General features: G+C 46.8%; 1 protein-coding gene across 1 annotated transcript; it reads right to left on the reverse strand.

Annotated features, from left to right (window-relative positions):
- Positions 1–154: 154 nt before the first annotated feature.
- Positions 155–9,862, reverse strand: ndufb6 (NADH:ubiquinone oxidoreductase subunit B). Its single transcript, XM_067983564.1, has 4 exons — positions 9,563–9,862; positions 7,539–7,631; positions 4,337–4,381; positions 155–351 (listed from the first exon to the last, which is right to left on the reverse strand). Exons 1-4 carry the CDS (start codon positions 9,743–9,745, stop codon positions 292–294), a joined length of 381 nt encoding a protein of 126 aa, XP_067839665.1. The 5' UTR covers positions 9,746–9,862; the 3' UTR covers positions 155–291.
- Positions 9,863–24,075: the final 14,213 nt, after the last annotated feature.

A 24,075-nucleotide genomic window follows, 5' to 3' on the forward strand; every position in this document is an offset into this window, starting at 1 on the left:
CAAGGATGAGAATTTTAAAATTGAGGCATTACCGGACTGGGAGCCAATGTAGGCCGACAAGCACAGGGGTGATGGGTGAACGGGTCTTGGTGCGAGTTAGGATACAGGCAGCAGAATTTATAAATTGTGTATAAATGAAAAGCAACCTTCTGCATCCTGGTAAATCAGCATTTAATGATAAATAAGTCTTTCAAAAGAGCAACTGTATCTGTGTCTTTCCTCTGAAGTTAATTGCACAGCCATTTACACTAGACATCCATATGTGCCTTTGTCCTCTGATCAGTGGTGCTCCTAAGGCTCATCCCCATTCAGTGGTGGAACAACTTCTCCCGTCTCCAAAACTGTGTCACCCTGAAGGAACAGACCAAAGGATAGACATCAGCTGTGTGATTAGCTGACCGTGTGATCAACGGGTTATCAAGCGATTTAAAAGCCCAGAGCATATTATTCTTTATAATAACATTTCGAGTTTCTGTCCTAATTGCCGAGCCAATTTTCTTCTTTCTCATTGTTAAGTGTTTTAAGTCTTAAGAGTTTTTGTTCTAATTGGTTATTTTCTATTTTTGTTACTAAGCAATCAAAAATCTTCCTCCCCAGTTTTAATTTTCTCTCAATCTCATTGCACCAAAAAAAAATCTACGCAGTTAACAATCCCATGAAAAAAATTCTCCAACACAGTTGCTGTAACAGTTCCTCATCCACACCATTATGTATCCCTAAAATAAAATGTACCGGATTGTCAAAAAAAGCACAAAAATGTACAGAGATCACCGGCAGTAATTTCCATGGGGATTCTCCCAATCTCCCGCCAGTCTTCTGCTAAAGTTATGGCAGGAGTTTGGGGAACGCCCAAGGAAATTCCTCCCACTTAAACAAACCCTCCCTTTCACAAACCATTCTTGGGGTTTGAGTAGCTTTATTACATGCCATTTTATTATTTTGTTTTCAGTTCACACACTGATGTTGGAAGCAGTGTGTTTTCCAGGCTCTGCCAACAGTCTGAGGGCTACCATTAATGTGACTGAGTGTTCAAGATGTTGGATCAATGTCCTAAAGAGCCTGGTGTTATGACCAACACACTTCTCTTAACAAATACCACCCAAAAAACAGATTATCTCTTTCTTGTTTGCCTACATAAGTCAGTGTACTCCAAAAGTAATTTATTGTGTAAAGGTCTTTGAGACATTTTGATGACATGATAAGGTGCTATATTACATAGAATTTACAGCACAGAAACAGGCCATTCGGCCCAGCTATGCCAGTGTTTATGCTTCACACGAGCCTCCTCTCACCCTACTTCATCCAACCCTATTAGGATAAACTTCTATTCCTTTCTCCCTCATGTACTTGTCTAGCTTCCCCCTAAATGCCTCAACTACTCCATGTGGTAGTGAGCACCCACTGAACATTCTGGGCATGAAACTCCCCCACATACTTCATGATTTCTGCTCAGCCATGGATCCCTTATGTTCAGAGGCCTCCAAACTCACGCCGCACCCCCCCCCAAACAATGAGACAGTTCCTGGGACTTGCCAAGCAGCTGGAACTCTCAATGCACGCGGAACAAATCAAGCTTCTTTCTTCATATACAAACACCAGCACAAACACCAGTCAGCACTTTCCTAGCCAACGTTTCCACTTCTTGGTCATCCATTGTCTTTTCATTTGTGTTTGTTTTGAAACAGTTTAAAAGGTACGTTTCATATTGATCGATTAAGGTACGACTACAAAGTACACCTGCAGTAGTTCCAGCTGGCCGCTCAGGTGCTACAATGCTTTTCACAATTCCCTCTTGCAGCAAGAAAATGCAGATCCCAAAGCCATTGTGTGCATTAAAGTTAAATCTTGACTGCATCTGCCATATGTTGGTGCCTATATAATAGCTTTGTTGTTGAAATGGATTAACATTTTGCACATTAACACTGCAACATTTTGACCAATTTTAAAAAAAATGTTGTTTTGTTGTGCCTTAATCTGAGCCAACTTTGGTGTGGAAAACATTGGATGAGGAAATTGGGATTCATTATACTTGACTCTCTCCGCCCAAAGAGATGGATGCCAAAATGACAGAGGAGGACAGCAGCCTGACAGCAGGATGATGAAACTGTTAAGAGAGCAACACGGCACCAATAACTTAACAGATCAGCGTGGAGAGAGCGTCTCAGGTAGTGGGCATGTTATCGGAAGAGGGGCAGGATGCTTACCACTGGATAGATCACAAATTGCCTGGTGAAGCCTCCTCCAGGTGCTAAGACCATGCCCGCGGTCGGCACGGCAGATTTCTCCTTGGTCGAGGAGGAGCCCGAGTGCAGCTCTTGAGCGCGCTCACGGCACCATTATCCAACTGCAGTCCCAACAGCCCTTTTGCGATGCGTCAAGGTGTTAGTGGGAAGTGAGTAAAACTGAGGCAGTTCAAATATTTGAGAGATCACCAGGGCCACTAGGTTCGCGGTGACTCAATACGTCAAAATATGGTTTTACGGCATGAGATTTTCTCCCCGAGTGGGTTAGTGGGAACTGTTTTCTGCGATTCAGTCTGCTTTAGCCTGTGAAAACCAAAAGCTGGTGCCCTCGGTCATCGTTAACAGAAGCAACAATAAGTTCAGTTCATGTAAGGCTGACATATATAGTGCTGCAAGTCGTTAGTTGCATTACTCTTTTGCGGGCAGCGATGAGACAGAACATGTGGGGTGGGGTGGGGTGGGGAATAGAGGAATAAATCCTGTTGCAGGAGAGTACATTTCTTGGGGAAGGAATGATTGCTGTCAGGGCTTAGAAGGGCCACATTATAAAAGAAAAAACCTTCTCAATCACCTTGAGCAACACCACAGAAGGTCTACAAGTTTTTATAAACTTGCAATAATATAAACTTAACAATGACACTACAAAAATTAACCGTAAAGTGTAGGCATCATCGTCCATCAAATGCATAGAGAGCACTGGTCATCAATATCACAATGGCATCCTTCAGAGACGAAAACAAAATTTAAAAGAATGGAGGCAGCAGTCTTCAGCTGAACACTCTATGAAGGAACAGCGATATAGGTCCCAAGTCAGCATGGTGTGTGATATACCATCCTGACTTGGGACATATGTCAGCCGTTCCTTCATCGTCGCTGGTTCAAAAATCCTGGAACCCCCTACCTAACAGCACTGAGGGAGCACCTTCACCACACTGACTGCAGCGGTTCAAAAAGGCGGCTCACCCCCACCTTCTCAAGGGGCAACTAGGGGATGGGCAATAAATGCCGGCCTTGCCAGCGACGCCCACATCCCAAGAATAAATAAAAAAATACCAGCTATTCATTACTCTCCAGTGGAGAGACTAGAGAAGCTGGGGTTGTTCTCCTTAGAGCAGAGAAGGTTATGGGGAGATTTAATAGAGGTGTTCAAAATTATGTGGGGTTTTGATAGCGTAAATAGGGAGAAATGGTTTCCACTGGAGGGTCGGTAAACGAGGACACAAGAGTTAAGGTAATTGGCAAAAGAACCAGAGTGGAGATGAGGAAACATTTTTTTTAATGCAGCGAGTTGTTATGATCTGGAATGCACTGCCTGAAAGGGTGGTGGAAGCAGATTCAATAGTAACTTTCAAAAGGGAACAGGATAAATACTTGAAGGGGAAAAAATGTGCAAGGTTACAGGGAAAGAGCAGGGGGAGTGGGACTCATTGGACAGCTCTTTCAAAGAGCAGGCATAGGCATGATGGGCCAAATGGACTCTCCGCTGCTGTATGATTTAACTGCAGTTTCAAATATTAATAAACAGTACTAATAAAATGTTGAATCACAAAAGCATCACAGGCTACTCCTGTGTGCCAGTTAAACAGCTATATTGACAAGGTCCTAGCAGGAAGTTCACTTTCTCGATCGGGCAGTGGTGCAGGAAGTCCTAAAAAGGTCATACAATTGTGTTTTTGTTTGAGAGAAAAAAGCCCAGTGTGAGAACTGACTTGTGTTGTGGTTCGATTCCACAGGTTTCAGCATTTCCTGTTTCCATTTCATTTCAGATTTCCATCATTCTCAGTTTTACTATTTTTAATCTCGCCATCTTATTACATTGAAGATATATATTTTACACTAACACATACAGCGCATCTAAAGTTTAATTAATTCTGATGAAGGGTCATTGACCTGAAACGTTAACTCTGTTTCTCTCTCTATCCGCAGATGCTGCCTGACCTGCTGAGTATTTCCAGCATTTTCTGCTTTTATTTCAGATTTCCAGCATCCACAGTATTTTGCTTTTGATAACATTTAATTAATGTGACCCCAGAAAAGCTGTAGACTTTAAATACATTGGTTTAACTAATTCATCAGTTAATAATGCAACTTACCGGGAAAATCCTCGGCTTCACTGTCACAATGCCATATGGTTTAGTCTGTGGAACAGAAATCACAGATTTAAGAATTGGAAAAGTTCTTCCAGAAATACATTTGTTATCTGTGAGGCCCCTAACTACATGCAAATACTGAATACAATTAACAACTTGCATTTATATCGCGCCTTTAACATAGTAAAACGTCCCAAGGCGCTTCACAGGAGCGATTATCAAACAAAATTTGACACCGAGCCACATAAGGAGATATTAGGACAGGTGACCAAAAGCTTAGTCAAAGAGGTAGATTTTAAGGAGCATCTTAAAGGAGGAGAGAGAGGTGGAGAGGTTTAGGGACGGAATTCCAGAGCTTAGGGCCGAGGCAGCTGAAGGCACGGCCGCCAATGGTGGAGCAATGAAAACTGGGGATGCGCAAGAGGCAAGAATTGGAGGAGCGCAGAGATCATGGAGGGCTATTGGGCTGGTTACAGGTTGCAGAGATAAGGAGGGGCGATGCCATGGAGGGATTTGAAAACAATTAAATACAGACTGTGATTCTGATACGTATCCCATTTGTCCTCAAGATGTGTGCCTCCAAATTTACCTGTTCTACTCCCTGACCACCTTTCCATCTCATTGGAAATTTACTTGTGTTCATCCAATCCCCAAGAAAAATGATTTCGCGACCCTAACTACTACCACCCTAATGCACCCCCGGTCAGTACTTCTTAAAGTTATGGAAGCTGCCATTAACTGTCAAATTATCCCTTGCCTTGAAAGTTGTGGTTACCAGTATGATTCCACTGGTGATCTTGTTGAGCAACTTTTAAAATGCTCTCGAACGCTTTGGAGATTTGTTTGTCAGATATGGTTTGACACTGTGTGCTTCTAAATTAGTTGCCATTATAGTTCTTCTACCTAAGTTGTGCTTGTAACTAGCTTCTAGTTTCCTCTCAAATTCCTGCATCTATGCTGCAGCAGGTGAGCTGATGGGTCGTCCACTTTCTCCATCAGCTCGGAAGTTTTCCAGGGCTCTGTTTTCTCTCTCTCTCTCTCTCTGTTCTCTCGTATCAATGATCTTGCCTCGATTGACTTCATCCATTCCTTTGCTGATGATTCCATTCTACACTCACACCCTCGCTGCACACCACGTTCATTGCAACAAAAACCTTGCTTCTTTCGGTTCTTCAAAGACACGGTCTCCTGGACTGGTTTCGATCGCCTTTGGGGGGGGGGGGGGGGGGGGGGTCGGAGAGGAATTTTCCAAAGTATTTTTTCCCCTTTTTGGCCCTGGTTTGTTTTTTGGCACCTCCCCAGGAGGTCACATGGCTGTGGGGATGGGTGAGAGGTGGGGGCAGGGAAGACATGTTTAGTCATGATGGTCCAGCTATCATGATGTGGATCACGCTTGATGGACCAGCTGGTCTTTTCCTGCCTGTCAATTTCGTATGTTCGTATTCACATTTCTTGCGAGCCCAACAGATGCCTTTATTGCCTCCATCAATTGACATTCCTAACCTCACAGTCTCCCGATATCAAATCCCCCAGGGTTTGAGGAGACAATGCAGGCTGACCCTCCAGGACAACACTGAGGGAGTTCGGCATTGTCTGGTCCAGTGGTTCAGGTGAAAAGTTAAAGATCCCATGACTGAATTCGAAGAGCAAGGAATTTTCCTGGTGTTCTGAGATGAAAACTCGTCACACTGCCTCGTACTCTCACTATTAAAACTGTGCAATTTCTTACTCCCGTTGGTATTTCTTTCCTCCTACAACAATTGGGCTTTTGAAATCCAAGCTGGGTTCACCTAGTTGCCATTTCTTAATTTTCCTAATTTTTTTTTTATCTTGGTGTCCTTCGCTTTGGTGTCAGCCGTGGCTCAGTGGGTAGCACTTTCGCCTCTGAGTCAGAAGGTTGTCAGTTCCAGTCCCACTCCAGCGACTTGAGCACAAAATCTAGGCTGACACTCCCAATTTGGTAGAGGGAGCGCTGCATTGTTGGAGGTGCCGTCCTTTGGATGAGACGTTAATCTGAGACTCCGTCTGCTCACTCAGGTGCATGTAAGAGACCCCATGGCGTTATTTCAAAGATCAGGGAAGTTCTCCCTGGTGTCTTGGCCAATATTTATCCCTCAACCAACATCACTAAAAAAAAGATTATCTGGTCATTATCTAATTTGCAGGACCTTGCTATGTGCAAATTGGCTGCCGCGTTTCCTACATTACAACAGTGACTACACTTCAAATAATGAAGCAGTCCGAGCCTGCATGCAGCAAGACCTGGACAACATCCAGGCTTGGGCTCATAAGTGGCAAGTAACATTCGCGCCAGATAAGTGCCAGGCAATGACCATCTCCAACAAGAGAGAGTCTAACCACCTCCACTTGACATTCAACGGCATTACCATCGCCGAATCCCCCACCATCAACATCCTGGGAGTCACCATTGACCAGAAACTTAACTGGACCAGCCATATAAATACTGTGGCTACGAGAGCAGGTCAGAGGCTGGGTATTCTGCGGCGAGTGACTCACCTCCTGACTCCCCAAAGCCTTTCCACCATCTACAAGGCACAAGTCAGGAGTGTGATGGAATACTCTCCACTTGCTTGGATGAGTGCAGCTCCAACAACACTCAAGAAGCTCGACACCATCCAAGATAAAGCAGCCCGCTTGATTGGCACCCCATCCACCACCCTAAACATTCACTCCCTTCACCACCGGTGCACTGTGGCTGCAGTGTGCACCATCCACAGGATGCACTGCAGCAACTCGCCAAGGCTTCTTCGACAGCACCTCCCAAACCCGTGACCTCTACCACCTGGAAGGACAAGAGCAGCAGGCACATGGGAACAACACCACCTGCACGTTCCCCTCCAAGTCACACACCATCCCGACTTGGAAATATATTGCTGTTCCTTCATTGTCGCTGGGTCAAAATCCTGGAACTCCCTTCCTAACAGCACTGTGGGAGAACCGTCACCACACGGACTGCAGCGGTTCAAGAAGGCGGCTCACCACCACCTTCTCAAGGGCAATTAGGGATGGGCAATAAATGCCGGCCTCGCCAGCGACGCCCACATCCCATGAACAAATTTTTAAAAAATTGGCTGTAAAGCACTTTGGGACGTCTTGAGGTCCCATAAATTCTTCCTTTAGCTCTTCACCTAGATTTGCCAATAATTAATAAGTCTATACTGTAAGTCTTTGTATCATTACTCACCGCAACATGGTATTTTACGTAGTAATGGACAATCCACGCAGGAATTAGTAGCCGGGTGAGAGTCCACCAGCCTGCATTACATGTCTTATAGGTCTGAAATATAAAAAGGTCAGCCACCAAATGAAAACATTTACGTCAAAGGCTTGATAGGAATTGAAGAATTAAAAAAGATATCATTCAAAACGGTTTAGAAAGATGCCACTCAGCGAACCTAGATTAGAACACTCAAAATATATGTTTAGAAATAACTTATAGTTTTTGTTCAATTTCACAATCAAAACTGTCGATGAGACAGAGTGCATGCATTCAGTTTTTTCTTGCTTAAAACAATCTTATTAATTTAACCTCACATTGCTAAATTATTGTGGGTGAGTGATGGTGATGGGGTATGCACAAGGAATGGAGTGTACATACTTCGACAAACTCCTACGTAAATACTGGCCAATTACTTGTGTTTTGTCCTGGTAATCCAGCCATTAATCCTATTCATAGGGCTCATTTATCTTGATACTGACTGTCCACACGTGAATGGAGGCCACTTGAGTGAGGTACCGGACGGTGACCACTATTCAAAGAACCGTACCTCAGTAAGGCAATCGATATCTTCAAGAAAGCATGGAAGGGAAAAAATTTGGGAAGGGGGAAAAATCACAAGCAGTCAGGAGCAGTGAGCAGGGAGCACAATACCTGCTCATCCTAGGCTCAGAATACTGCGGACTTGGGAATGTTAAACAATAGTACATTGATAAAGTGCCGCATAATAGGCTCGTCATCAAGACTGAAGCCCATAAAATAAAGGGGGCAGTAGCAGTATGGATACAAAATTTGCTAAGTAACAGGATGCAGAGAGTAGTGGGTGAACGGTTGTTTTTTGGATTGGAGGGAGGTGTACAGTGGTGTTCCCCAGGGGTTGGTGCTGGGACCACTGCTTTTCTTGATATATATTAATGACTTGGACTTGGGTGTACAGGGCACAATTTCAAAATCTGCAGATGACACAAAACTTGGGCGTGTAGTAAACAGTGAGGAGGATAGTAATGGACTTCAAGAGGATATAGACAGGCTGGTGGAATGGGCAGACACGTGGCAGATGAAATTTAACACAGAAAAATGGAATGTGATACATTCCAGTAGAAAGATCGAGAAAAGGCAATATAAACTAAAGGGCACAACTCTAGAAGATAAAGTTTAAATGAATGTTTCCATTAATATGAATATATTTCAAGTTGCTGATTCTCACAGATCTTGTTCTGATTTAGGGTTTATCCACTGTTGAAGATGCAGTACTAAGAACAGCTGTTCGGAAAACTGCAGGTCCCCAAAATTCAAACAGGACAAATTGGAGAGTACAAAATATAAGTGCAAATAGAACTGAATTGCTGGACATCCTTGGCTGAATTGCCAAGGTCACAGGCTGTAGTTTGGATGCCTCCCTAACATAAAGCTTGACTGCATTTAAAATAGGTAACTTTTTAATACATCAAGAGTGAGAAATGATTGACTGGTCAAATCGTCAGAGAATGTTAGGAGTGATGTTTGATGATCGATCAATTGCAAACCCATTTTGCACACTTGGGTCACCCTCCTGGGCCAAGGACAGGAACAACGGTACACGGCTCAGTGAGACTTAACCCAACCACACACGAAGCAGCGTCACAATCCATACGAGGTCACAATCAATCAATATGAGGTCACAGTCCGCACGAGGTCACAATCAAACAGTAAGAGGTACAATCCGTACGAGGTCACAATCAACCAATGTGAGGTCACAATCAATCAATGAGGTCACAATCTGTACAAGGTCACAATCAATCAATATGAGGTCACAATCAATCAATATGAGGTCACAATCAATCAATGAGGTCACAATCTGTACGAGGTCACAATCAATCAATATGAGGTCACAGTCCGTATGACGACACAGTGAGTGCCTGTCAATCACTGCTGAGTGACAGCTGAATGTCACTCGGTGAGATGCCCCACCTCCACCGCCCTACAAATAACGGTGTGAATCGGAGACTCACGTAAACCCGCCAGAGACTCCGCGGCTGCAGGAACCCCTCCCAGAACCTGCTCACAGGCCCTTTGCTGTCGTGTGGGAGGACGGGTTCGCGCGGGCTCAGCTCCTGGTCCTTCAGCCACCGGCGGCGCAGGTTCACCAGCTGCTCGAACCGCGCCTTCTCCTCCGGCGTGTAACCCAGCGGCATCTCCGCGATCTCTCTCAGCAACCCCGCGCTCGGCTCTAAAGCAACAGAGCGGCAAATAGGCCCCGGTCACTCGGACACCGCCTGCCCGGGTCACAACACGGCGCACTGTGATGTCGTCACAGCGCCTCTCGCTCAGGCTGGGTGGTGCCCCCTGCTGGCGGGGAGGAGGACGAGTCATTTCGCCCCCTGCTGGCGGGGAGGAGGACGAGTCATTTCGCCCCCTGCTGGCGGGGAGGAGGACGAGTCATTTCGCCCCCTGCTGGCGGGGAGGAGGACGAGTCATTTCGCCCCCTGCTGGCGGGGAGGAGGACGAGTCATTTCGCCCCCTGCTGGCGGGGAGGAGGACGAGTCATTTCGCCCCCTGCTGGTGGGGAGGAGGACGAGTCATTTCGCCCCCTGCTGGCCGGGAGGAGGACGAGTCATTTCGCCCCCTGCTGGCCGGGAGGAGGACGAGTCATTTCGCCCCCTGCTGGCCGGGAGGAGGACGAGTCATTTCGCTCCCTGCTGGCCGGGAGGAGGACGAGTCATTTCGCCCCCTGCTGGCCGGGAGGAGGACGAGGCGCTTCGCCCCCTGCTGGCCGGGAGGAGGACGAGGCGTTTCAATTCAATTTTACTCCAGGGATTTCACTTGGTGACTGATTTAGCCTCAGATTCCTATTGTGCTCTGATCTGTCTGAAGATGAAGATGAAGAGTTGGGTCAGAATCATTGTTGGCTGCTCCTTCAGTAGGTGATTCTCAGATGTCCTGACAATTGTCTCTAAGTAACAACTAATATCTATTATAACCTCACCGACTCCCACAGCTAGCTTGATTACACTTCCTCCCACCCCGCTTCCTGTAAGGATTCTATTCCCTTCTCCCAGTTTCTCCGTCTCCATCGCATCTGTTCTGATGATACCACCTTCCACACCAGTGCTTCAGATATGTCTTTCTTTTTCCTCAACTGAGGATTCCCCTCCACTGTAGTTGACAAGGCCCTCGACCATGTCCGTCCTATTTCACCCACTTCTGCCCTCCCCCCCGATCCATGATAGGGTCCCCCTTGACCTCACCTTCCACCCCACCAGCTTCCATATTCAACCTATCATTCTCCGCCATTTCCACCACCTTCAGTGCGATGCCACCACCGAACACATCTTCCCCTCCCCTTTCAGCGTTCTGAAGGGACCGCTCCCTCCGCGACACCCTGGTCCAGTCTTCCATCACCTCCAACACCCGCCCTCCTCCCCACGGCACCTTCCCGTGCGAGCGCAGGAGATGCAACACCCGCCCTTTCACCTCCTCCCTTCCCAACGTCCAGGACTCCAAACACTCCTTCCAGGTGAGACAGTGATTTACTTTACTTCTTTTAATTTACTATACTGTATTCGCTGCTCACAGTGCGGTCTCCTCTACACTGGGCAGACCAAACGCAGATTGGGTGATCGCTTTGCTGAACACCTCGCTCAGTTCGCAAGCGTGACCCTGACCTGCCGGTCACTTGCCATTTTAATTCCCTGTCCCATTTGCACTCTGACCTCTCTGTCCTCGGCCTCTTACACTGTTCCAGTGAAGCTCAACGGAAGCTCGAGGAACAGCACCTCATCTTTCGTTTAGGCACTTTACAACCTTCCAGGCTCAACAATGAGTTCAATAACTTCAGAACATAACCACTGCTCACATTTTTTCGGACAGCAAGTGCTGGTAATGGTTCTGCTGTTGCCATTTACAGCTAATCTAGACTGATCTTTTCTTTCTTAACTTGTCCCATTACCACCCTCCTTGCCTTGCACCATCATCCCTTTAGTCATTTAATCACTAGCCCTCTACCCTATCGCAGACCTTCCCTTTTGTTCTCTCCTCCCCTCCCTCCCCTTTCCCTGACTCTGTACTTGCTTAAAAAGGTCATCGACCTGAAACATTAACTCTGTTTCTTTCTCCACAGATGCTTTCCTTGCATTTTCTGTTTTTATTTCAGATTTCCAGCATCTGCAGTATTTTGCTTTTGTATCTAAGTAATGCTTTGATACAATTTTAAATGGGGTGCAGGAACAGTGAGACCTGGGGATGTATGTACACAAATCTTTGAAGGTGGCAGGGCAAGTTGATGAGGCTGTTAAAAAAAAATGGGATCCTGGGCTTTATAAATAGAGGCATAGAGTACAAAAGCAAGGAAGTCATGCTAAACTTTAATAAATCACTGGTTAGGACACAGCTTTCAGTATTGTGTCCAATTCTGGGCACCACACTTTAGGAAGGATGTCAAGGCCCTGGAGAGGGTCCAGAGGAGATTTACTAGAATGGTACCAGGGATACGGGACCAGTTATGTGGAGATACTGGAGAAGCTGGGATTGTTCTCCTTAATGCAGAGAAGGTTAAGAGGAGATTTAAAAGAGGTGTTCAAAATTACCCCTCTCCAAACTCTGCATCAACCCCCCTCCAAACCCTACATCCACCCTTCAAACCATTGCATTTACCCCTCTCCAAACCCTATACCTACCCCCCTCTCCAAACCCTACATCTACCCCCCTTTCCAAACCCCACATCTACCCCCCTCTCCAAACCCTACATCTACCCCCCTCTCCAAACCCCACATCTACCCCCCTCTCCAAACCCTACATCTACCCCCCTCTCCAAACCCCACATCTACCCCCCTCTCCAAACCCTACATCTACCCCCCTTTCGAAACCCCACATCTACCCCCCTCTCCAAACTCTACATCTACCCCCCTCTCCAAACCCTACATCTACCCCCCCTCTCCAAACCCTACATCTACCCCCCTCTCCAAACCCCACATCTACCCCCCTCTCCAAACCCCACATCTACCCCCCCTCTCCAAACCCTACATCTACACCCCTCTCCAAACCCCACATCTACCCCCCTCTCCAAACCCTACACCTACCCCCCTCTCCAAACCCTACATCTACCCCCCTCTCCAAACCCTACATCTACCCCCCTCTCCAAACCCTACATCTACCCCCCCTCTCCAAACCCTACATCTACACCCCTCTCCAAACCCCACATCTACCCCCCTCTCCAAACCCTACACCTACCCCCCTCTCCAAACCCTATACCTACCCCCCTCTCCAAACCCTACATCTACCCCCCTCTCCAAACCCTACATCTACCCCCCTCTCCAAACCCTACATCTACCCCCCCCTCTCCAAACTCTACATCTACCCCCTCTCCAAACTCTACATCTACCCCCCTCTCCAAACCCTACATCTACCCCCCTCTCCAAACCCTACACCTACCCCCCCTCTCCAAACCCTACATCTACCCCCCTCTCCAAACTCTACATCTACCCCCCCTCTCCAAACTCTACACCTACCCCCCTCTCCAAACTCTACACCTACCCCCCCTCTCCAAACCCTACATCTACCCCCCTCTCCAAACCCTACATCTACCCCCCTCTCCAAATCCTACATCTACCCCCCTCTCCAAACCCTACATCTACCCCCCTCTCCAAACCCTACATCTACCCCCCTCTCCAAACCCTACATCTACCCCCCTCTCCAAACCCTACATCTACCCCCCCTCTCCAAATCCTACACCTACCCCCCCTCTCCAAATCCTACATCAACCCCCCTCTCCAAACCCTACATCTACCCCCCTCTCCAAACTCTACACCTACCCCCCCTCTCCAAACCCTAGATCTAACCATCTCCAAACTCTACATCTACCCCCCTCTCCAAACCCTACATCTACCCCCCTCTCCAAATCCTACACCTACCCCCCCTCTCCAAACCCCACATCTACCCCCCTCTCCAAATCCTACACCTACCCCCCCTCTCCAAACCCCACATCTACCCCCCTCTCCAAACCCCACATCTACCCCCCCTCTCCAAACCCTACATCTACCCCCCCTCTCCAAACCCTACATCTACCCCCCTCTCCAAACCCTACACCTACCCCCCCTCTCCAAACCCTAGATCTAACCATCTCCAAACTCTACATCTACCCCCCTCTCCAAACTCTACACCTACCCCCCTCTCCAAACCCTACATCTATCCCCCTCTCCAAACCCTACATCTAACCATCTCCAAACCATGCATTTACCCCTCTCCAAATCCTACATGTACCCCCGTCTCCAAAGCCTGCACCTACCCCTTCAACCCTACATTTACCCCTCTCCAAACCCTACCTCTACCCCTGTATCTGACCTGGGGAGGGGGGGGGGGGCTTGTTGCTGACACTTGGCCCTGAAATGAGAGGAGTTCCATTGCTCAGCACTTCCATCACTTCACATGAACAAAAAACGGAGAAAAAAGGAAAAAAAAACAGTGTGCTCCAAACCTAACTTGTAGAACATTGTTTTTTTGCGGCCATCTGAAGATAATGCCCAGTGACCACTAGATGGTGTGATACATTCAGCAATCAGTACAAGCGACCACAGCAAGATTACATAGAATTCACAGCACTGAAACAGGCCATTCGGCCCAACTGGTCTATGCCGGTGTTTATGCTCCACACGGGCCTCCTCCCTCCTTACTTCATCTCACCCTATCAACGTAACCTTCAATTCCTTTTTCCCTCGTGTGTTTATCTAGCTTCCCTATCTAGAGAGGAAGGTCGGGGATTTTTTTATTGAACTGTATTCTCAATAGCTTCGATGGGGTTCTGATCAGCAGACCGTGTCCAATAATCTGGAAGCTATATCTTTTTCAATAACCACCCTCCTGTAGCATTGTGTGATCCAAGGATTAAGAATTACTGTGCTCATATAACCTATTTATTGAATTAAGCATAGTTTTCACACTTCTGAATGATAAATACTAATCTCAGATCAAGGTTTACAGACAGCAACAAATAATATATTTACATTTTGCTAGAGAGATACGAGGATAGGTTACTCTTGGCACAGATACTCATTTGCTGCGAGCGTGTAATGGAAATTTGGGCATGGAAGTCATTGGGTCCCACAGGATTTTAAGTCCGTTAATGGAAGGAAGGTTGAGCCTTTCACAACCTCAGGATATCCCAAAGCGCTTTACAGCCAATTAAGTACTTTTGAAGAGTTGTAATGTGAGAAATGCGACAGCCAATTTGCACACAGCAAGATCCCACAAACAGCAGGGAGATAATGATTTAAGTGATGTTGGTTGAGGGATAAATATTGGCCAGGACACCGGGGAGAACTCCCCTGCTCTTCTTTGAAATAGTGCCGTGGGATCTTTTATGTCCACCCCTGAAAGCAGACGGAGCCTCGGTTTAATGTCTCATCCAAAAGACAGCACTTCCAACACTGCAGCACTCCACTGGAGTCTTAGCCTAGATTTTGTGCTCAAGTGGGACTTGATCCCATAATCTACTGCCTCAGAGGCGAGAGTGCTACCCACTGAGCCACAGCTGACAGCACAGAAAACACCTCAGAGTCGTGTAAGCAGTGTGGAAATAGTCCAGTGAACGGTCGTATCTAGCGACTGTTACAATAATGACAACTTGCATTTATATAGAACCTCTAACACAATAAAACATCCCAAGGTGCCTCACAGGAGCGATTATCAGACACAGTTTGTCACCGAGTCACATAAGGAGATATTAGGACAGGTGACCAAAAGCTTGGTCAAAGAGGTAGGTTTTAAGGAGTGACCTAAAGGAGGAGAGAGAGGCAGAGAGGTTTAGGGAAGGAATTCCAGAGCTTAGGCCTAGGTAGCTGAAGGCACAGCTGCCAATGGTGGAGCGATGAAAATCGGGGATGCGCAAGAGGCCAGAATTGGAGGAGGGTTGTAGGGCTGGAGGAGTTTACATCATAACATCTAAGCCTAGAGCCATGGTACAGCTTTTCATAACAATTGATTGATACTATAACCTTCCTTTTAGCTAATGTGATCCATGGTGATTATTCTCTTCCTCTGTCTCTAACCACATGCCTCTTTGATCAGTAGTGCCAGGAACAAGCCTAATTACTCCCGAAACTCTGTAGAAATAGGGAATGGTGACATTAGAAAATAACGCACAAATCATACAGCACAGAAGCTGCCAGATACAACGGCAGATGTCATTACGAACATAAGAAATAGGAGCAGGACTAGGCCATTCGGCCGCTCGAGCCAGCTCCGCCATTCAATAAGATCATGGCTGATCTTCGACCTCAACTCCACTTTCCCGCCCAATCCCATATCCCTTGATTCCCTTAATTCCCTTAATCCAAAAATCAGTCGATTTAAGCCTTGAATATCCTCAATGACTGAATATCCGCAGCCCTCTGAGGTAGAGAATTACAAAGATTCACAACCCTCTTAGCGAAGAAATTCCTCCTCATCTCAGTCCTAAATGGCCGACCCCTTATCCTGAGACTTTGCTCCCTAGTTCCAGACTCTCCAGCCAGGGGAAACAACCTCTCAGCATCTACCCTGTCGAGTCCTCTAAGAATTTTATACATTTCAATGAGATCACCTCTCATTCTTCTAAACTCCAGAGAGTATAGGCCCATTCTACTCAATCTCTCCTCATAGGACAACCCTCACTAGAGTCACTGCTATCTCTTCAAACCTTATGATTCAAATTATCGACCTTCTGCACCCTGGAGGAGATGAAGATTGAACACAGCGTGACGATGGATGCTGCCGCCATAATTTTGGTTCTGCTTTCACAGCAGGGGGAGCAGGAGGATTAAACTTTAAAATCTCACCTTTCTCTTTCTCTCTCTCTCTCAAAAAAGAAAGATAATTAAACTCTATATGAAATAAATCTTAGTCTGGCCATTCAAAGGTCACGCAAAGGCAGATGTAACAATCGTTCTTTTTATAAATAATTGGTAAAGTCTTCGGGTGAGAAATTCCGATCAGGATGTGATTTATATTCAGGCTGTTTACACAAAGCCATGGGGTCGCTGCAAATTTAGTGTCAAAAATTGTTGATCAGTTTCTGATTGGGAAAGTCAATTCTTTAACATCGAGTTGACTGAATTATTTAATACAACAGATTATAAAGTAGTCAAATCACTATGTTATCAGAAAGATTGGGAATTTGTTGCTATTTTGATGAAAGGTTTCCCGCCTAAAGTGGAATTGTTCTCTCTGTGGTAACGGGTCAGAACTTGCTGGGAAAATAACGGTGAGTTTAATGGCCCTCGCCGTTATTAATGTGTAAATTGTCCAGCAACTTGTGGTGAGGAAGAGATTCCCTGTGAATTGCGAATCGCCACAAATTGCTGGACGATTTGTGCTGCTCCGCCATTAGCCTCGCGAAAACGGCAGCTCGTCCTCAACCTCCCCGTGAGTTTCAAGAAATTGCTGCATTTGCTCATTAATTGCCCATTAAACTCGCCACAGAAAGTGGCATAAGGACCCTTTTAATGATGAGATTTATGTACCTGCAATGCCACTCAATCTTTCTGGCCTAGAATGGGAACAATTGAAACTATAAAGTCTCAATCCTGCAGGTAGTAAATTGTTCCCAGAGGTTTTTAAAATTTATAATTTAAAATTTTTAATTTTTTTTCTTACTTTTTCTTTCTGTCGCTTTTTTTCTCTCTCTTTCTATACAATCTTTTTTTCCCTCCCTTTGTTTCTCTTTCTGTCCCTGATTTGAGTCTAAGTCACCCTATTTCCTTCTCCGTCGTCCCTCTGTTTCTTTCTCAATCCTTAAATCTCACTGGTTAAGGAGATAGACTGTTGGACCCTTCGTTCACCGAGGGCCCAGATGCCCCGTTATCAGCTCACACTTCCAGCAACTTGTGGCGCGAAAAATTTTTGAGCTGAAGGGTGAGGGAAATAAACATCCAACTAACGGGGCACGTGGAGAGATTGCCCCACCCCCACAAGATCCGGGTCAGTGTTACCACTCGGTTTACTTCTTAAAGCAGAATGGTCATTTCAGTGATAACCTATTTTTGGCACTAGTATTTTCTGCAGTTAAGCACAGCGTTAATATTAGACAGTGACTGGTTTGATTAGCGTTTCAATCATTAAATGCTGGACTTGACTAATATAAGCCAATTTTCTGCAACTTGCCTATACACTAAATATGGCACGTTTGATGTAGGCTGGACTCTGTTAGACACATGCTTGGTCACAAATCTGTCATCCGTCTTGTGAGCAGAGGGACGAGCTTCAAAAGGGGCCAAATGACATTTTCTCATATTCTGTGTTTTATAGATCTACCGTGATTCATTATCATGAAGTCTGACTGAATCACTCTTACACATCCCACTTATAAGCCAATGCTTCAGTCTCATAAAGGAGCAGAGTGCTGTCACTTTATTATTTGTTGCAGTGTTAATATCTCTGTGCAAGGGCTGCTGCTTCATAAGATGCAACTTGTGCTTCAGTGGAAAGGCTGGGGCCCCTCTGTTGGTTCTTATTTCTACATTGAATCCAATTTGCAGTTTCTTTCAACTCCCCTTTGTACTTCCTTTTGTGCCTGCTCTTTCCGAAGCAACGCCATGCTTATTAGTTGTGGTAATCATATGGGTGTTCGTGGGTGAAGTACAATACCTCGGGTTTTGCTTGTGCATTTCATTTGCATTCAAAATGTTCTGGTAGATAAACATTTGCAAACATTTTGCATATCCGGCCTCATTCGTTCAGGTCCCCTCCTCCACCTGCTTCATCTCCTGCTTTATCTGCAATACCGTGAGCAACACTGATAGAATTTCTAAAGCATTTAATCAGCTACTGAAACAATACCAGGCAGGTTTTTAAACCCATAAACACAGGGACAGGATGTATTTCACACCATTTGTAATGTGCAGTTCAAGTAGCTCGGGAAGTTACAAATATTTCCCAAACGCATGCAGCTGTACTTTCAAACCTGGGGACCGTTTGCAAACAGAGCGAGAGCATTTCAACCCCCATTCTTTCTATGTAGTCTTTTTTTAAATGTATTTTCTAATAACACCAACTTGCATTTATATAGCACCTTTAACGTAGTAAAACGTCCCAAGGCGCTTCACAGGACTGATTATCAAACAAAATTTGACACCGAGCCACATAAGGAAATAATAGGACCAAAAGCTTGGTCAAAGAGGTAGGTTTTACGGAGCATCTTAAAGGAGGAGAGAGAGGTGGAGAAGCGGAGAGAGTGGGGGAGGAATTCCAGAGCTTAGGGCCTGGGCAGCTGAAGCCAATGGTGGAGCGATGAAAATCGGGGATGCGCAAGAGGCCAGAATTGGAGGAGCGCAGAGATCTCGGAGTGGTGTGGGCTGGAAGAGGTTACAGAGATAGGGAGGGACGAGGCCACGGAGGGATTTGAAAACAAGGATGAGTTAGAAATGATGGAACAAAACAAGTTCCCCAGTCTTCCAGTGTACTAAAGTTGTAAGAAATTGAACTAAACAACAGAACCTCACAAATTTATTCTATTCCTAATGCCCCCCCGCACCCCCACCACCTCCACACATAGTGTAAATCCTTTTGTATGCTCATGTTTGGGGTCAGGTTGTATGCTCATGTTTGGGGTCAAGGAATGGAACCCCCCCCCCCCAAGAATGTGGTACACACTTTGTGGAGAGAGGTGGCTGTGGCAGTGAATGCCGCCTTCTTGATCCCCAGATCTCCTTTGCAGTGCAGGAAGAAGTTGAACAACCTCACCGGAGCAGCCAAGGTAAACTACCTGCTCCTCCTGACCCTTCCTTGGAGTCTCTTTATATGTGTGGCACTCCTTATTAATTACCCTCACAGAGTCAGAAGGTTGTGGGTTCAAGCCCTACACCAGAGACTTGAACACATAATCTAGGCTGACACTCCCAGTGCAGTACAGAGAGAGTGCTGCACTGTCAGAGGTGCTGTTTATTGGATGAGACATAAAACCGAGGCCTTGCCTGCCCTATCAGGATGTAAAAGATCCCATGGCACTATTTTGAAAATAGCAGGGGAGTTCTCCCTGGTGTCCTGGCCAATATTCATCCCTCAACCAACATCACTTTAAAAAACAGATGATTTGGCCATTATTACGTTGCTGTTTGTGGGATCTTGCTATGCACAAATTGGCTGCTGCGTTTCTTACATTACAACAGTGACTACACTTCAAAAGTACTTCATTGGCTGTAAAGCGCTTTGGGATGTCCTGAAGTCATGAAAGGCGCTATATAAATGCAAGTCCTTCTTTCTTTATCTGACAGTGGGGACTGGAGGCTCCGGAGAAATCAATCTCCGACTCCCGAGCCTGCGGATTCAGATCTATGGGGTCTTGGTCCAAAATGAAGGATGCTGGATAAGCATCACACGCACATGAAGGCCCTGAAAACCACCTTGGACTCAGTACTGCACTGAAGTGTCAGCCTAGAGAGTTCCATGTTGTAACTTCTATGATTCTATGATTCTAGATTATGTGCTCAAGTCCCTGGACTGGGGCTTGAATCTACAGCCTTCTGACTCAGAGGCAAGAGTGCTACCACTGAGCCAAGGCTGACTTACCTTTTCCAACCTTGTGAGGTCATTGAACGTTTCCTGGCACTGTGTGGCAGCTCTGGGGTGGTGATGGTTGCTCCGACTGCCTCTGTCACCTCCCTCCAGACCACCCTCTTGTGGGGCTTCCTGCCCTTAGTGCCCATTAGACAATCCCTCCTTGCCTGAATTTCTGCCAGCAGCCTGTCCATAGATGCATCTGAAAACCTCTCCAAACATTCAATGCTATCTACACTCTCCAGCCACTCTTCCAATCATTCTGCCTACCACAAGGCTTATTGCTAGTCTTCAAGGGCTCTTCATTTAAAAGACGAACGCACCTCCAATGTTCAACATCGTGGGATGCATGAGCTCACATGGGGGAAAGTGTCCCTGCCACTCTCTAACATTGTACTCTCTCCCTCCAAAGGAAAAGGTGGTCTATAACCAATACCAGAAAAGTACCGTCGAGGGAGAACCACCACAATGGAAGACCCTAAGTCCACAGGAGGAGGAAGCTCTCCAAATTCTGGGCAGATGCATAGGTGAGCCTTTAGGAGAGGGCGAGGTTGGAGATACTAAATATAGTGCGCTACAAAAATGGTAGGACGTAAGTTTCATCTTCATAGCTTGGATATCGTTGGGATGGGGATCAAAGTGAAAGCAGAACAAATTCTAACCAGAGGGAGGGTTACAGAGAAAATCAACTCTTGCCAACTTCCAAGAAACTTTCTTGAGAAGCTTAGAAACAGGTTGATCCAGGGGAATGGAAACTTGCAGAAAGAGACAGATAATAACTAACAAAATAACGGAGATAGTTAAGACCGAACCGCAGCCTTAATCATTGGTAAATTTTACCAGCAATTACATTTCAGGTTATTCAAGAACAAAATAAGTAAGCAGACCATGGGATACAAATTGGAATTCATTGCTCCCATTTTCTGGGTGGAAAATGGGGACAAGAAGTTGTTGAGGCTGGGGGTCAATTTGAAAATGTCAAAGCTGAAATTGATAGATTTTTGTTAGGCAAGGGTATTAAGGGTTACAGAACCAAGGCGAGCGGATGGAGTTAAGATACAAATCAGCCATGATATAATTGCATGACAGAACAGGCTCGAGGGGCTGAAAGGGCCTACTCCTGTTCCTATGGGCCTGATGTTAGCAGGGCTGCGGGTTCTCGGCGGGGGGGGCTATTGGGTGCGTGGGTAACACGCCCGGCGAAATCAGTCAGCTCCCCGCGCGATCGTAGCATAATTGGATCCACTTACCTTGTGCTCCGGGTTACCCACTGCTGATCTGTGCGTCGGGCGGGCTGCGCATGCGCAGTAAGATCTGTCAGCTGGAGGAGCCCTATTTAAAGGGGCAGTCCTCCACTGACAGATGTTGCAACAATTAGAAAAAATTACAGCATGGAGCAGCCCAGTGGGATGGCTGCTCCCAGTTTAATGATGCCTCACTCCAGGGTATCAATACACGGGGTGAGGAGGAGGGGTAGGACAGAGATCGTCCCCCCGGCGGGTGGGAGGAAGCGGCCTGCCTCTGCCACCAGGAAGGCGTGGCTCGAGGTGGCAGAGGGGGTCACCTGCACCACCAACATATCGCGCACCTGCATACAGTGCAGGAGGTGCACCAATGACCTCAGTAGGTCAGCCACAGTGAGTACACTTACTCATTCCCCTACTCTCCATCTGCCACATCACCGCCCCCACCCCACATCTCCTTCTGCACTGCCAACACTACTCTATCACATCACTCCTCATACCCACTCAAACCTCATCCTCATCTTACCTGCACTTACTCACCTCGCCAGTACTCATCCCGCCACTACCACTCATCCCAATCCTCATACAATCTCATGGCTCTATCTCATACTCACCCTCTTGTGCATCTCTTTCACGGTCAGCCTCACTCAACCTGCCACTACCTGTGCTGCAGCCACAGGGCATGCATCACATATGTGCAGTAGGCAGCGAAAGGCAAACGTGTCGTAAGCATGAAGGGGATGCACAAGGGCGTTTGAGAGTTTGTCACGGTTGTTACTTATATTTAATTTCTGAGCAACTCACATCACATATTATATTGGCACCACTACTGCCACGTCTTTGCGAATCTTGTCTGGTTTGTGCAATAATGCCCTTTCCTGAGGATCACAATGAAGACCCACACCTGATGCCACCCATTGTGTCACTGCAGAGTGGGTGTAGGTGTATTTGCAGGGCTCTTTTGTGCAGAAGGCTGAGAGACGTCGGCGATGTCCCCGGTTGCACCCTGGAAGGATGCGGAGGAGAAGCTGTTGAGGGCAGTGGTGACTTTGACAGTGACAGGTAAGAAGATGGTGCTCGGGCCAGCTGGGAGCAGCTTGGCATGAAGGAGGCTGCAGATGTCCACGACTACACGTCGAGTGACTCTGAGCCTCCGTGTGCACTGCTGCTCAGAGAAGTCCAGGAAGCTGAACCTCGGTCTGTGGACCCTGTGGCGAGGGTAGTGCCCTCTGCGACGCATCTCTCTCTGCGTTAGCCCTCCCTCCTGCTGTGCAGGTGGATGTGTCACAGCGCTCTGTTGTGGAGCTCCACGTGTCAGAGGTGGACGGCGTGGATGGCGAGGCTGGTGAGGCTGGTGATGCTGTTCGCCCTCCGAGGAGGTCATGACTGCAGCTACGGCGGCCCCCATCCGGAAGATGTACATCTGAGGGGGTCCGCAAGGTAGGTACATATCTCTGGACCCCGGGGTAAGTGTGCAAGTTGGTGACTTTGATTGTCAGGAGGAGGATGGTGGAGCCCAAACTTTGTCCCAAGTGACAGAGTGGCCTCCTGCAATGAGTGAGGGTCTCCCCCACCCCCCACCTGTTAAATGGACCTTTGCAGCTGCCACAGGCTGACAGCTGCAACAGGTCCATTTCAACTGGGAGTGTTTCCCCCCGTGTGGGAAACAGTCCCAGTTTGCTTTAAAATCCCACCCCTCCTCACATAATCCCTTAATCAGGTCAGTTAATGACCTGAACAAGCAAAATAAATGTCTTCAAGTGGAACCCCACTGGCTTTAATTGCCTGCGGGATTCCCACCAGCGGGGGCTGCGCGCGCACGCCGGCGCGTCAGTGGGGAACCCGGAAGTGGGCGGGTTCGAGGCGGGCTCCGGTCCCGCTCCGGGATTTCCCAATTTTCGGGGCCCCCCCGCCAGGAACGCACCCGATAGCGGGTGCTAAAATGCTGCCCTATGTTCCTAAGGACCAATTTTTGCGGGATTATGTTCTGCTCTGGAAGGACGTCCAACCCCTTTATTGGGTCGGGCAACTTTTCAGGCGGCCCCGGTGGCTGCCTAAAACAGGCGTTAGGGTCCTTACGCATGTTAATGAGTGGTCTAATGCCTGCCTTAGGACCCCTTCCTGAAATTGGGCTATCCTTTGAAAGCAAATATGCCTGGCCCTTTAAAAGTGATGCAAACAAAGACACAGAAAAAAAAATGATCAATGGCACAGGCACTAGAGAAGAGATTTTAAAAAAACTTTCCTATTCATACGACATCTTGTACTGTGTTTCCTTATATCCTGCTTAAAGATTGCTAAAATTGGCCTTTGGAGCCCATTGTAAATAGAGTCTCAGCTGCTGCAGACTTCTTTTTAATGGATCAAATGTTGAATCAGATAGTCTCCAGCTGTGGAATGACTTGTGTGCGTCCAAGTACAGTCTAATCTTTGGATTAGATCTTGATTTCTTTTGTGTTTTGCTTCCTTAGTTCTGCTGTTTTCTCCCCTTGTGTCGGTTATTTGTATGGTGGTTACAACATGTTCATGACCTTACCCACACTCATTTGTTTCATACTGAGAAACATGCAGGAGGCTTTTATATGATTTTTTTTCTCGTTGTTGAGAACGCAGGTGGTGGGCCTTGATACATGGTACAGGACGCCACCAAGTTTAAGAAAAGTGAAAGAAAGATTTGCATTTATATAGTGCCTTTCGCAACCTCAGGACGTCCCAAAGTGCTTTACAGGCACAATGAAGTACATTTGAAGCTTGGT

Source organism: Heptranchias perlo, chromosome 4 (genome assembly GCF_035084215.1).
Source record: "Heptranchias perlo isolate sHepPer1 chromosome 4, sHepPer1.hap1, whole genome shotgun sequence".
In the NCBI taxonomy this organism is placed as follows: domain Eukaryota; kingdom Metazoa; phylum Chordata; class Chondrichthyes; order Hexanchiformes; family Hexanchidae; genus Heptranchias; species Heptranchias perlo.